The 16441-nt window shown below is 34.7% G+C and overlaps 1 protein-coding gene across 3 annotated transcripts in view; it reads right to left on the reverse strand.

Annotated features, from left to right (window-relative positions):
- SGCZ (sarcoglycan zeta) overlaps positions 1-16441 on the reverse strand; it is a 441993-nt gene that overhangs the window by 21106 nt on the left and 404446 nt on the right. For all 3 annotated transcript variants that reach the window (XM_061473161.1, XM_061473145.1, XM_061473153.1), the window contains exon 6: positions 7808-7880. In XM_061473161.1, the coding sequence (XP_061329145.1) occupies positions 7808-7880 (73 nt within the window). The remainder of the gene's footprint in view (positions 1-7807; positions 7881-16441) is intronic.

Raw genomic sequence — 16441 nt, forward strand, 5'->3', positions numbered from 1 at the left:
TATATTTTCTTAAAATAGAAATCTATCTTGTCAGAGATTGAAGCAACATGCCCACAGATAATGCTCAAGTGGCTGTCAAGAGTAAGATCTGAACATAAAGTGCCTGAGGGAGATTGAACAGCCAGACTGGGCTCTTTGAACAACGGGAAATGCAAGAGAACCGGTTGACATAAAATATTCTCAGCTTTGAAAACTATTAGATTCCTGTGCTTCAGAAGTGACAGTCCAGACCACCTGTAATCCTCCAATGATGTTTTCAATATTGTTTCCCTAAAGTGCCTTGAGATTATATAATTGGATATATTTTAGCTGATCTACATCATAAGGAAACTGCATCTCATGTGGAAATTATTCTGCTGAGATTCCTTTAACAAGTTTGATTCAACTTCTTCAGATTAAGCCTAGCAGAGACCTTGGAATATACTCTCCAATGGCTCAAATATGTGTCTGTATCTGAACAGGCCAAGAAGACAAACAGCCCATCAAAAAAACCCAACAAAAACAAACAAACAAAAAAACGAACCAAAGAAACCCTAGGGAAAGAAGGAAAGTTTTAGTTTATTTTCAGTCACTTCTTTAGGGCAAGCATCATTTTGGAGAGAACTAGAGAGAGGGGTTTTTTTTACTTTCTGCTACACAAAGTGGAGTGGTGAACTACAAAGATACCAAATAGGTTTTTCTTTATTTTTGGCAGTGAATTCTATCTTGAAATACAACTGAGCAGAGAATGAAAATTGCACAATAAGACGTGTAAGATGATTTGTTCTTCTCTATTGCTGAGGCTACCTCTGCAGTTCTCTGTATAATTATAGGCAATAGATTCATAGAATCATAGAATCGTTAGGGTTGGAAAGGACCTTAAGATCATCTAGTTCCAACCCCCCTGCCGTGGGCAGGGACACCTTACGCTAAATCATATCACCCAAAGCCTCGTCCAACCTGGTCTTGAACACTGCCAGGGATGGAGCATTCACAACCTCCCTGGGCAACCTATTCCAGTGCCTCACCACCCTAACAGGAAAGAATTTCCTCCTTATATCCAACCTAAATTTCCCCTGTTTAAGTTTTAACCTGAAGGTTGTGAACACTGGAATATAATAGTTTTACAAACTCATGTACTCCCTGTAACTACCCACTACATGCCTCTCCATCCTCTGAGCCTTCTTTTTTGTCATATCCAGCCTGTATGAGCTTCAGATCTTTGGTCTGGCTCCAACATGGTGCTAGGATAAGAACCCAAACCATGCTTTCTGCACCCACAACACTGCTAGGAACCTCATGTCCTCCACGTACTATAATAATGACCCGACCATGAAGCAAGATAAGTTAGCCTGAACCCATATGTATAGAAATAGGTAAATTTCTATAAATACTAATACTTTCTGATATACTGTTAGCATCTAGTTAGGCACTGGTTTTCTGAAAACACATAGAAACTTAAAGATCTTTTGCCTTTCTATCAAATATTGATGAGACTGCCTAGCTGTTTCACAAACTGTCAGGACATGAGGGGAGAGAATTGATAGACAGCAAAATTAAGAAGTCCTGTTTTCTTGGAAAAGTGTCTAAAGAGTGAAAATGGAGATACTCATATGAAGAGGAAAAGCTAGCGTAAGAAAATATCTGGTGAGAAATTTAGTATAAGGAAAGAATAAGGAAATTAAATGTTGATCAAGTGATAAAAATACAAATAACGCTTTTTGTTATTGCAGTAGTAAGCCTAATCACTTAAAATCATAAGAAAGGCAGGAAATTGAAATATTATGGATGTTGCAGCAGCATTACTTGGCTTTAATGTACAAGTTTTATGAACTACAAGTACTATATCAGATCACATTTCAATAGAAAGACTACAGCAAAAGGAGTATGCAGGTACGGTGGAACAAGAATCTATTTGTTTTCGAATACAAAGCATTTCAGAAATTATTTCTGCTGTCACTAACATCAGCCCCTAGGCATTAAGAACTGTTGTTCAAATTCCAATTAAAAAAATAGTCAACCACCTCTACCTGGAATATCTCAGAAAATGAAATAGTTGACCAAAGCTTGTGCTCTTGTACCTAGTCGTAAGGTGGACCTACATGGAACTAGAATTTCTTGAACATGTAGCAGCAGCTTGGGTCTGAAGTGGTACAACAACCCTGGGGCAACCTCAGATGCAACATGCCCTGGTGGAGCCAAGGGCACAACAGCAGAGCACTACTGAGCCCCTGTGCATCTGCCCCTGGGACCCTGAGCATCTCTGCTGGCTGTAGCTGCTATTACACCTGAGCCAGCTTCCTGTAAAGAAAGTTCTTCAGCTGCCTTTACACTAAGCTGCAGAGTGTAAAGCTGCCTTATCTTTCAGTAACTCAGCACTGTGCTGATGCTTTCTATTGCTCCAAGCTTTATACAGGTCTTGAGACCTGTAGAAACTGAGAATTCATAGGGTATATTTGCACTCATAACCTTGTTAGCCTAAGACAGCTATACTTGGAGCCCATCTGTGTGTTCCTGAAACAATGGCAAGACATAATCATAAAGCAATCATAATCCAGTTGCTGATAAAGAATTTTAATTGTCCCTATTTTTCCTTTTGAAATGCTATTCCTGAATTTCCTGCATCTGAGAGGCAGGGTGCTAATTTCTGTCCACTATTCACCATCACACTGTTGAGTTTCACAACATTCTTATTCTAGTGCTCCAGATCTTCTGATTGCTAGTGCTTCCAAACCCATGTACCTCCTTCTAGCAGAAAGAGGATTATTAAAACTGATAATGAGTCCTGAAGAAAGTCTTTGAAATCTCCCTCAAGGCTGAAGGAAGGCTATGAACAATATGTGCTTATTATATACCACTTAAAATGTCTCTAAATACACTCTTTGTCTTGCCTTTTATTTCTTATTAGATACCCCACTATATAAAATACTTAAGCTCCAGAACGGACATCTACCTATTTTCTGTTTCCTAGAAGATTTGGTATCTTTTCAAGGGGAAAATATTTCCTTGGATTTCACAATATACCCACCTTCTACTTCACCCCAATTTTTAGTTATCTTTAATCCCTTAGTAATTCTTTTCTCTAATGAATCTTTCAACATAAAGCATTGCATACTAATGAGTTTAGACTAAAGGACCTAACACAACAGATGACTCTTTTAACCCATCTTTTCTATCAATTTCACTAGAAGTTCTACCATTGCCAAATCATGAGTCTTACAGTGTTTGCTTCCCAGTCTGAAAGGTTTATTATAAGTTTTGGCAATTTGACCTGATTTTAACCTTTAGCTCAGTCACAGATCAGGGATGGAGACTATTAACTACATGAAACTCAATTAATTTTGCCATCTATTGTGATAGCAGTACTTTTTTCCCTTCATATCTCAGTTCCTACTAGAGCCTTTTCCCTTCTCCAATGTCAGATGTAATAATTGTCACTGAACACTAAAGCAAATTATTTTTTCAGTATAAAAGCCATACTTAGTTACCTTTTGTTCCTACTGTGTCCTATCTGCATATTATGAACTTTTAGTACCGGCTTTGTTCTCTATTCTTTTCAATGTCTTTTATATATAAAAGCATATATATGTGTTAAAAAAAGAAGCATAACACCCATCTTTATTTTTGCATGAACATGTATGTTAAACAAAAATAAAATATTTTCAACAGCTAAAGAAAAGACTGGGCAAACAAGTTTCTGTCAAAGCATGTACCCAAGCACTGAAATAACTATTTAAACACCAAATTCTGAAAACATAAACAGTAAACATGTCCCCATTATTAAGAAAAATAAGAATACTGAGAAAGTAACTAGAAGATGATATCATTAAAACAGCACAGGAATTAAGCTGGGATTTTTACTCTACTGCATTTTCTCTCTTTTGATGAGCTGTGACTTGTTATTTGATTTCTGAGTAAAAAGAGATAAACAGTCCCAGGGGTTTTGTTACTCTCAGCCTGCTCAGACAACTAAAAAGTTAATGTTAAAATTCCTTTCTGATGCCTTTTTTTGGCTCCAGGTTTTTATAGAATAGATATTTTCCCCTTTTAGTAAGCCATCCCTTAAACGTCACAAAAAATGGCTCTTACAAACCATCACATTGATCAATTTTCCTCTCACTATGCCCACCATTAGCTTGCATGATAGTCAATGGTATGCGAAGCTTGACACAGAAGATGAAAAAAACACATTAAATTTGATTTTGCAGTTAAACCCAGAGAACAAAACCAAATTAATTTACCCCCTCATTAAGAAGATTATTGAGGGCAAATCTATCTGCATTTAACTACCGTCTGCCTCTTTTATGCATGGATATTACCTATTAATGCACCATGTTTTAATGCACTATTACCCTAAAACCAATATTTGGGGAATATATTGGCAGTTTTGTTTTCCTTACTATGTTCCTGTGAGAAAAAGTAGAGAGAGAAATATGAAGATTAAGTTACTAAGGTATAATTCATTTTACTGATTCTAAGGCATGTACTCTTTTATGCTGCTTATCCCAGCTAATGAAAATCAGATTTAACTAGTTTTTGGGATTTGACACAACATGTCTTACCAGCTTTCACAAAGGATTGTAGAAAAACATTTTCTGAAAGCAAAATCTCCCTATTATCTGAAAATATAACAAAGATGGGACCACAGTGGTTGGGCACACAGGAAGGAATAATTTTAAATAAAAACTGAATTTTATTTTTACAAAACAATTTTTAATAGCAAATATTAGAGATGCTGCTCTGTCTGAAGACCCCAAAATATGGATACAGAATAAAGAGTGGATGAGACAAAGTTTAAATAAGTGAAGCTACTATGAATCTGACTTTCTCTTTTTGGCTCCCTGTCCAGAATATATTGACCTAAAATCCCTGGACTTTGGGGGCCAACACTATGAGCTTTGTGAGTATCAAAACCTTAATCCATATTTTACAGGTCAGTTTCATTCCCAGTAATCAAGCTGGTGAGAATTCCATTTTTTAAATTCAGTAGTGAACTGTTTTACACATCTAAGGTTTTGAGTAAATTTCCAGCATCATTTTTTGAAGGAAAAAAAAAGAAAAAAGTTTTTATTTAAATATACTCATATCTTTATGTCTCAGGTTTACTATTTCACCACAAATACACATCCCAACATGAAAAATATGGGATCAGTTTTATTTTAATTAACGAGCTAACATAAATTCTTGTGTCTTTCAAGTATACAAGTATTATCATAGCCTAATGCATTTGCACTTAGGCACTGCAACTCACTGTCAAACTGCAGTTACCTGTGAGAACTCCAATGTCAACTCAACAAACTCTCTACTGTCCCATGTTACTGATAATTACAGAAGTCACAAAGCATGGGGATGAAGCATTTGGAAAAATAAATTGGTTTAGGATTATCAGCATTGGTCTATTGGACACTTTGCCTAAGATTTTATTAAAACATTAAAAGGTGCTAGGTCCCAGGCCACAGCCTGCCACTCATTCACATATGCAACTAAACAGTTCTTGGCATATTTGAGACTCAGTTACAACTCTGCCAAACAATTTTCAGGCAGTATTTGCAGGGAAGCATGAGTCAAGGACCATTCCCACTCAGCATTTAGGATACAGCTATTCCGTTTTAGAGGGTACAATGATTTTACAATATCAATGTAGTTTTATCAGTTGGGCCTGAGGACAGAAAATAGGCTTTGTTAGTGTTTTGTTTCTGTGACAGAGGTAGCTTCTGAGGCCACAGGGAGATGTCATTGGTGACCTATTTATTTGGATGTACTTGGCAAATCATCCCCTAAATGACAGATCACTGTCATTTCTGACAACATTTAATTAAATTAGAAAAAGAAAATATTTCTGGAGAAAATTAATGTAGGGCTTGAACTCAAAAAAACCACAACAGTTTGGTTTCTTCTTTTTTTAAATATAATTTGAAATAAGATAAAAAGACATATGGTAACGGGAATCTTTAAAGGGATATATACAATCTAAGTGACTAATTTTATTTTGGTGTCAGAAAACATCGCACAAACCCACAATTATTTATAGTTCTTTCAAGCTACAAGGCTAAAAAGGGTATTCATGTTACCTTCTAGAAAGGCTCATGCCAAAACCCAAGAAATCTAAGTCCAAATGGTAATTTTCATATTTTAAAAAAGATTAAAATAACTTCAGAGTTTTAAAAAAGAAGTATCACTGAATCCTATGTAATATATAGGAGCACATGTGTACAAAATATTGTAGAACACAATATAGGCTGACCATATTAAGAAAAAAATGGCTTACATGTAAGTTAAGGCTGACCAAACAACAATGGTTTCTGCTTCATCATTTAAAAAAAAAAAAAAAAAAAAGTCTGGGTTCAGTTTGTTATTAATGAGAGGGCAGAAAGTTGAATGGAAATTCTCACTAATTTAAGTCCACCTTGGAAAAATGAGCTGAAAGGATGATGGAGTTGGAAAACATTAAGCAACAACGGGCTTCATGGCAATGAATAAAGACAAAAGACAAGAGAGGTGAGTGCCTGATACGTAAGTTTCATAAGCCATGAGGTGATTTTAATCCCAATGAAATGAATCCTAAAGACACAGGGTTGTCTAGCTTACTGTACAATTACACTCTTTAATTATTAAGTATTAGAAAGTAAACAGAGCTCCTTCTCTACATTCTTTTGAGTAGAACAATTTCCACCCTCTTATTCAATTTTTTGCACCCCTGAGAAAAGTTTTTTGTTTCCACTTTGAAACTTTGATTTCTGCTGTACCTCCTTTGATTAGATACCATACCACCTCAGGGGTCATCACTAATAAACATCTTTACAACTACTCTCAACAAAGACTGACAGGAGTCTCGGCAAAGGTAGGGTCCTCTGGAAGACCCCAAACCATTACATTACCTTAAAATGATTACTGTAAACAATTAATCACAGTCATTTAATTCTTACACCTCACGTATAATGGTCCCACAAGGATCATCCTAAATGCCTTTACAAATATAGGGAAGGGCATTCAACAATGCTTTTCAGTGGCAATTCACTGTAACCACTGACGGGAAGGTAAAAGGATAGGTATATCATAGGAATCATAGAAGAATTCAACCTATGTTTATATGGTTTCACACCTGTTCTGCTGAGAGGGACCTTTGCTTTTCTGCGATTGTCATATATTCTCATTAATTATGTGTATAAATGACAGACTAGTATTTACCAGAGCACATACATGCACTTCAAGAAAAAGCTTTCACTATAAACCTTTCTAAATTTTCTGTTTCTCATTCCATAGATATTTTAGTAATTTTTAGACTAGCTGTTTTACTATGTACTTATTTCTCCACTTTTGTGACTAATCCAGAAAACTTTGGACTTTTCTCATTTACAAGTCTAGCCTCACTTGGAAATGAATTTTGGAAGCATGTGTGTGTGTGCTCGTAGTATTTTAAGAACCCAGAAATACCACTTGAAGAAAAAATTTGGGACTGTTTACTTCAACTTGACTTACATGTTCTGCAAGAGGTATAAAAAAAATCAAAATCTGGGTCTGAATCTATTAAAAAGTACTGTACTCACTTGAACTTAAAACCCCTTGACTGTTCCTATCTCTGAGGAAAACACATTCCTCACGGATTCTGCAGCAGAAGACAAGTAATTTAGAAAAAGTAATGTATTTTACATTTTCTGTGATAGAAGTTAGTGGGGTTTTTCAATAGAACAAATTCGAGTCTACCAGTATGTTGGATATGTATGTCATTAAGTATGTAGTATATATTACTATACAGATATTTGCTTTTAAAGAAGACAATTATTTTTGAGAATACTGGACTTAAAAACAACTTTTTAACAACACCTACTTGAGGTCTTGGGAAGGTTCTGCTCTGATATGGGGTGTCTCCACAGAGTGCCCAAACACTGCCCCTTCCGTGCCTAAAATACATAAAATACAGTACAATTACTTTGGAAAATAACACATTGAAATGTATGACCACAAATTGACATTTTTAGGACAAGATGTCTGATTTAATCCTTTATTAATGATAACAAATGTTTCTTCATATTAATGTTCGCATTTTTATATAAAAATCTGGATGGATATAATGTGAAACTTTTTCTACTTATTAGTAGATGTATTTCATATACAAATCTGAAAGCATTTATAGATCCAAACTTTTCAGCATTGACTTGCCGAAATTCTCATTTCAACACTTGGGAGATGGATTGTTTTACGGATGAGGAAAAGAATATCATATAACACATTCTAGAAGTGTCAGTTATTTTTTGCACACGCTCATTTTATTTGCTTAAATTTAGATGCCAATCTTTCAAAGGGTTTGTAATAATAAAAATATGATATAAACTTTAGTTGGGCTTTTTTCTTTGTTTGGTGGGTTTTTTTTAAGAAAACCACTGAAGAATATACATGTGCCCGTAAAATTTTACTTACCTTCTCTGAAGATGGTGTACTGGGCACTGTACTAATAAAAATAGCTAGAACTATTGTGCAAAAGTCTTTTCTACAGAGAACTGTCAGAAAAGGTAAAAGAACTGATTAAAAACTTCTGTAGAAAAAGGAATGCTTTTACCTTCCATCACTAGAAGTAAGATAAAGGAAACTGTCTGGGATAATTAAAAGTGATTACTAAATACTCTGGGTCTGATTGCTGCATGTCAATAGAGGTTTTCTTGTGTTCTGAGCGTCGAATTCTGAGTCAGCTTAAAAATAAACCCACAATATCTCACACTAGCTATATAAGTGCTCAACAGAACAGAGGCACCACCTTGTTACAATATTATAAACATAATATTTTCAATTATATAATGTTTAAATATTCTAAAGTATGTTTAAAAATATTTTTAATAGAGACAAGATATATAGATATGCCAACAACATTTAGTAAACTTATCCTACCAGGATCTGAAACCAGAATGAGGCTATAGAGTATTTAATTGCTAATACCTTTTTATAGCATTAAAGAGAAAATGTCCTGAGCAAGAAGCCAAAAAATTCTAATCAATTGTTAAAGTACTGTGAGATAGTCATCACTGTTCATCTTCTAAACTCAATTTTTGTAAAAAAAAAAAAAAAAAAAAAAAAAATCCTTTATTGTAAAATACTGGTATTGAGTATCCTAGGTCCTAGGTTTTTATTTCCAGAAATCTATAAACTTTACAAATATCTTGGCAAAGCATACTGAAAACAATTTCATTACAACTGCTGCTATAAAGGTTTCACACAAAAACAACTAAATCCACTTTCTATAACAAAACTTCACGAGTGTTATAGAGAACCCCAGGAGGGGTAAAAAAAAAGCATATCTCTTCACCTAAAAGCATCCACAGAGGTGCAGTGTAGAATCTGTTTTTAAACCTGATTTTGCCTTGCAATTCTGCTACTTTAAGTGACAGGAATAGCATGTCTGTATAGCCAGGCTTTCTCTCATTCAAAGCAATTCTCACCCCCAACTATATTGGCACGTAAGAAATTCTACAGGAGCTGGATCTCAGAAATCAGAGTGCTCTTCCAGATCCCTTTTTCATCAGCAAAATTAAATATTTGCAAGACCAAGGGTTTTTCTATTTTTGAAGTGGCAATGGGATATTAAGATATAAATAGCTGAGCAGGATGCAAAATTGCCAACCTTTGTTTATGAGAAGACCACAGCTGTAACGTTTGAAAGAACACAATTAATGCAAAGATGTATAAAACATCATTGTCGTACAGGTCAGACACTAAATGCATCAGAAGTGTCGAAGATAATATGAGGCAAAGACTGATAACAAAGATAAATGACAGCTTTTCTAAGCCAGAATTGGTATTTCCTCACTTTCAACAGCAGTTTTTTAAAAGATGAGAAGGCATTTCTTACCTAACAAAATAGAAATTTCAAAATGAAGACAAAATTTCTCCAAAAAGACTGAAAATCCAGGCAGGCAGAATTAAGGATAAACCAGTATAATTAAATAAAATACAATTAAACCTCAAAACAAACCAGATGTGCTCCTTTGGCTATTTGAAGATATAATCCCACTTTTTTCTTTTCCTTCTTCTTCTTGTACGACCTTAAAAGTATAACAGTTCTCACAGTAAATGCTTTATACTAAAATATATTTTATCAGTAAGTTCAGGAATATCTGCAAATTCTTTTATTTTATACTGGAAGAAAAGCAGGCACTTATAATTATCTTGTTTTCAGTAAGAAAGATGAAAAATAAGAGCCATCCAGAAAATAGAAGACGGGGGATCAACATTAGTTAAAAATATAGAAAAAAAAGAAAAGCTACAGGAAGATTTTCTTTAATTTTTAATTTAAATTTGTAGTGCTTTGATGGGAAGTTAGATAACATAGTTCAATGATGCTTAGGAAATGGTGCTACAATCATACCTTTTTATGACTAATAAATAGAGCAATATTAATCAGGATTCAAAGTGATTAGCATTTTTTTTAAGGAAAGAAATATAGTTTAGGTATTTAATACTTTACAATGTTTTAACAATTTTTTACATAAATAAGACAAGGAATTATTAACTGTATTCCCTTACTTACAGAATCATAACCAAGACCTACTTTGAGATGAGTGAAATTCTAGAGAGAGATGAATGCACAGGAAAAAGTAATAAAAAGAAACTACTTGAACCTTCAAGCCCTTTCAAGTACAGCTCAAAAGGAAGTAGTTAGGGAACTGAATTCAAAGGAACATAAGTTAGAATGGATAGCCTATAAAAAGTGAACCTTTCAGAGGAAATAAAATAGCAAGGGAACTGAGTATGTGTGAAGGATGTAAAATCAAAACTGTAAGGGTAACTGAATAAAATTACTCCCATCTCCAGCTTCCAGTGGAAGAGAATGAGTTAAGTAAAGACTTCAGTAAGAAAGAAGCACTTGTGAAGGCAAACTTCTGGTCAAAGAATACAGTCCCTATAGAGGTTGCTAGAGAAAATTCAGCAATGAGTATGAGCCAGGAAAAAAGACCAGAAGCCCAATTCTGTATTTATAAAAAAAAACTCTTTATGCATAACATATTTATAAACACCAGAAAAACCAGACCAGTAAAACCACTATTTTTTGATACAGAGCAAATCAAGGTGACCCTTTTGCTCCAAGCAAAAAATAGTCACATTTTCTCCTGAAATTGAATATTCAGAATTCAGAGAGACCAGTGTAAACTATTGATTTCTGCTCAATTTACAGGTTCCTGAAATTCAGCCTTTGGGAAACGACATGCTTCCTAAAAATGATGGAAGTACAATGTCAGTGTTTGGTGTCAGATTATATTTGCTTATGTATGTTCATGCTAAGGAAATTTTGTCATTTATTTAACCAACAAAAAAAATTTTGCAATTTATAAATTAGCTCACATAACAACACCGGTACCTTCCAGGTGAAAAGAATGCCAGTTGAGGAGTTGATGAGCCAAGAATCAAAAAAACTAATATATTATTTTACTGTGAAAAATAACCCAAACATTAGCATTATCCCACTCCTTAACATCATTTTGGTAAGCAAATCACCTCAAATGTACTGACAGCAGAATGGTGTAGGATTTTGACATGTAAAAATTATATGACATTGCAGCATCACAGGCGCAGTTCAAATTTACTGCCCTCATCTTTCTCTAGATTTTCCAGAAATGTCAAGCAACAATATAAAGCACTAAGATTATGCAAGTATTAGGCTGTAACACCAATTTGTTGAATGAGTTTGAGAGTTTAAGGAAGAGTTTGTAAATCATTTTTGTAAATATAATTTTTGAAGCTTGTAACTGTACTTATTCTAAGTATTCTAAGGATTCTAGGATTCTACGATTCTACAGTTCTACTTGTTTCAAACCCATTACCAAGTTAAAGCGTCCACAGGCTTTACAGAGAAATGTGAGTAATTAATCAAGATTGTTTTACAATTGAAGAGACATTGAAAACATAGGCTTTAAGTTCTAAAAGTGTAATTGCAATAAGAAAAAAAATTCTTAATTCTTTTACCATGTGTACACAGGTAACATTTAAAAGCGCCTTTGTGAGATTAGATAGCTGTTATTCAACACTAAGACCTTGGAACAGCTGATCACTGCCAGACTATATAAAGAGAGAAATATTAAATTATGCAGATTAACAACCATAAAAAAATCCACAGAAAATGCTTGGTGATTCTTTTGTAAAACCCATTATTATAATTTATGTTGGGCTGATCAGAAACCCAAAGGAGTCAGAATGCAGCTGCTGGACCACATGTTGATTGTGCAGCTCTTCAAGACTTTCAATTTTAATAAATGGCTTGAAGCATATTTAAGAAGTGTGCTTCTATTAAAAAAAAAACACAATGCAAATGAATTTTTGCTATGGAGGTGGATTTTGCTACGACTGGCACAATTGCTGGGATTTCAACCTTGTGGAATCCCTCAGAAGCAAAAAACTCACCAATGTTAAATAGCCAAGGTTTCAGGTACAACACTGACGTGGCCGTACTGGAAGTACAGGTAGGGCTACTCTGCCCTGGTGAGACCCCATCTGGAATATTGTGTCCAGTTCTGGGCCCCTCAGTTCAAGAAGGACGGGGACCTGCTGGAGAGAGTCCAGCGCAGGGCAACGAAGATGATTAAGGCATCTCCCTTATGAGGAAAGACTGAGGGAGCTGGGTCTCAGTTTGGAGAAGAGGAGACTGAGGGGTGACCTTATTAGTGTATATAAATATATAAAGGGGGAGTGTCACGAGGATGGAGCCAGGCTCTACTCAGTGGCAAACAATGATAGGACAAGGGGTAACGGGTACAAACTGGAACACAAGAGGTTCCACTTAAACTTGAGAAGAAACTTCTTCTCAGTGAGGGTGACGGAACACTGACTGGAACAGGCTGCCCAGGGAGGTTGTGGAGTCTCCTTCCCTGGAGACATTCAAAACTGGCCTGGACACATTCCTGTGTAACATTATCTAGGTGTTCCTGCTCCAGCAGGGGGATTGGACTAGATGATCTTTCGAGGTCCCTTCCAATCTCTAGCATACTGTGATACTGTGAATCATAGAATAGTTAGGGTTGGAAAGAACCTTAAGATCAGCTAGTTCCAGCCCCCCCTGCAGGGTCATTAGAGGAAGCTGTATTATGGCCTGACTAGATGCAGCTGTTCACTTGTAAAGTAAATCATGAGCATAGAAATCTTAAGAGGCAAGCTGAAAATTGTAAAATGAATGATTTAGATTTGTTACCCAAAGCTGCCCAAGGAAGCTGTGAATTTTCCATTCCTGGCAGTGTTCAAGACAGGCTGGATGTAGCCTTGGGTGACATGGTTTAGTGTATGATGTTCCTGCCCTCTGCAGAGGGGTTGGAACTAGATGATCTTAAGGTCTTTCCAACCCTAACTATTCTATGATTCTATGACTAATGTTTGATACATAATTTCCATATGGCAATCTTAACTAAAGCAAGACTTTTACTAAGCCTTCAATTTAGAATGAGTTCCCCAATAAATTAAAATTAAGTATTCTTGGTGTGATAAATTTTGATCAAAGCAAATCTCAGTTCCAGGAAATACTTGCAAAATTGCAACAGTTAGTATTTATCTTCTTAAATATCATACTAATTTCTATTAAGTACAAACATTTGAAACATTACTTCCTAATGGTGGGCAGTTAAGACATCTTTTGTCTTACAATGAAAATAAAACTGGATTATGCCTATGTGTTCAGTTGCTTATCCACAGTTTGAAGGTTCATAAGCAAAACCTATGGTTGGCCACCACTTGGTTTACTCTGCTGAAAAAGTTAATCTATTTGAAGAAAAAAAAAAAAAGAAAAAGAAAAAATTGGACCAAGTTAATTAGTAATTGGAAATAGCTATTTTAAATGCTACATTTCTGATGAAAAATGTTGATAAATTTGCATAAAACTTCTGAGAGTCACATTAATATTGAGTATTTTTTCACAATATGAAGGAAAGTGTAAAATATGTAAGAGATTTATAAATAACAAGTTTTAAAATATAACTGGTTTCATAGCACCTTTTACTTTTTATCCCCCTATGATGTATGACACATGAAGATACACAACAATAAAAATGATTAGCCACAACAATTTTCTGAATTGACACAGTCTCCTTGAAAAGTTGCAACAGCGAAATATATGAATAGATTTAAAGCTTACATTTAGATTTCACAGTAAATAATTCCTAAACCTCCCAAATCATCTTCTTTTCCTAGATACAGTCTGGATTTGCATTTCTCTTAAAATGGTGTACATGATTTTGGGTTTACAATAATGGAACAAAAATTTTCCTTCCGGACTTCTTAAAAAATGAATTTTACTTGGATTATTGTTGTACCTAATAGATAAAAAATACTGTATTTTCACTCTGTTGTGGAAGATAACCTTTCTCAGACTTATGCTCTAATGAATAATCAATCAGTTACAAAATAGAATCTCTGTTTCCTTGATGAAAATGAATGAATCAATGAATGAGAACACTATCAACAGTCAATAGCTTCATAACCAGGGAACTCACCTGGGATGTAAAAGAATGGGATATGAACTTGGATATCCTGAGTATAAAATGAAGGCTAATTAAATTATAATTTTATCTTGAGTCTTACTAAAACAGTGTCATGTATTTGCACAGAATACTATGGAAAAATGTTAGAATCTGGAGGGGAGGGGGGACACCAGAAATGTGAGAATGAGAAAACTGTTTCTCAGCTAGTTTCACGAACAGTCAGTGATAATTTCCCATTATGAAGCTTTCTGAAAATTCTATAACACTGCTGTCTACCTACAAGGCCTAGCCAGGAATGTCTATCCAATTTTCTTCAAAAAGTCCAAAAGAATTAATCACTAGATTTTTATAAAAGGGAATTTGCCCTTCAGTTAAGATATTTCATAAATAAATGGTTTGATTTTGAGATGTCAAAAGCTCAGAGGAATTTATCAGGAGTTTCTCCATTACATTTAAAAATCCCATTAATTGTCTAAATTAGGAGTATAGATTATTTTACTTTATCTATAGCTAAAAAAAGAGAAATTGGCATCTTTAGAAGTTAGTGAACTGGACTGAAAGTAGAGCAACAATGCACACAGTACAAGTATTTGAACGTTTTTGCCTTCAACACCTGTTCAGCAGTTGACATATCTAAATTTTATATAATTTAGGAAAGCATGTATGCAAATATCATTTCAACTACATCAGAAGTCCTCTAAGCTACCTTCTGCATTAAAATTGATTCATAGAGTGTCATTTATAGGTTTTAGTGGCCAGTTCTTTATGCCATATGTAAATGCGCGTTTACGTTCTTTACTTTGCCACTGCTGCAGCACACTGAAAAACCTTTATGATTATGTGATAACTACTGCTGTATTACGATTTCATAAATTGTTTTATTTGTGAAAAAGGAAGCCACAAAGAAGCAGGTCTATTATTCAGATTTTTGAAATAGATCTACTACAGCAATTTAATGTAGAAGAAGTAACACACCATTCATAAATTATAAATAAATATTTAGGTAAGTGCGTTTGTTCACCATGTAGAGGGCACTAATACACATATAAAAAGTCTATCATATGCAAGTATATAGTATGCATTTAAAAAGTCATTGTAAAAATGCCTTGAAATACTTCTGAATTAATAACAAATTAAAATGTGAGAAAAAAACACACATGTATTTCTACAGCACTGAAACAGAGATATGTTGATATAATGCATTTTGGTGCCTATTAGACAAAAATGTTAGTACCTCCAATTATTGAAGGTCTTTTTTTTTTTTTTCAGATATGAGAAATAAAATGAAGCTATAATATCAGTTCCTCACAAGGCTGTTAAAAGGTTTCTATTTTATATTACCACTAGTTATCTTGATTATAACCTATTATGACTGTCTTTTTATTCCCGCCCTTTATTAATGTTCTGTTTTTTTCTCTAGAAGTATATTACCCAGATGAATACAGCACATTCAAACCTGGCATTACTGCAATGGAAAAGGGCTAATGACTTAAGTTAGATAAGTCTTTACCATAGTTTTAAATGGAAATTCTGCAGCTGTGAGAGAGTGAATGTGCAACAGTAATTCTATCACTTAATAGTGTCACCTTCAAGTCAGCATAGCAGTGAAGCCAGCCTTTTAAATTAGCAACAAAATGGAATCGGGTGTATTGGAAATGAGCTAACCGCAATGACTGTAAACCACCAATGATCATGTTAGCAAACACGTGCTTACATTGATCTGTATTAATCAGGAAAGGCAACATATTTTCTGCAGGAAAGGACAAGATACGAAAGCATACTGCAATATGCTAAAGTTGGCTGAAATACTCATCTTTTGCAAAAGACCTTAGCTATTTTTGTAGGCCAGAACCGCAAGAGAGTTGCCACATACCTTGCAAAGGTTGTGGGAAGAGGGTTTATGGCAATAATTTACTGCTAGATCTACCGCTCCATTTTCAAGATGGGACTGAGCTGGTCACAGGGTAATTTATCAATGCCAGTCTCAATACTCCCTTCTATGTCACTGAAGA

The sequence above is a fragment of the Pezoporus flaviventris genome, unplaced genomic scaffold (genome assembly GCF_033815535.1).
Source record: "Pezoporus flaviventris isolate CSIRO_AGI_PZ_B2104156 unplaced genomic scaffold, CSIRO_AGI_Pfla_v1 ptg000002l, whole genome shotgun sequence".
In the NCBI taxonomy this organism is placed as follows: Eukaryota; Metazoa; Chordata; class Aves; order Psittaciformes; family Psittacidae; genus Pezoporus; species Pezoporus flaviventris.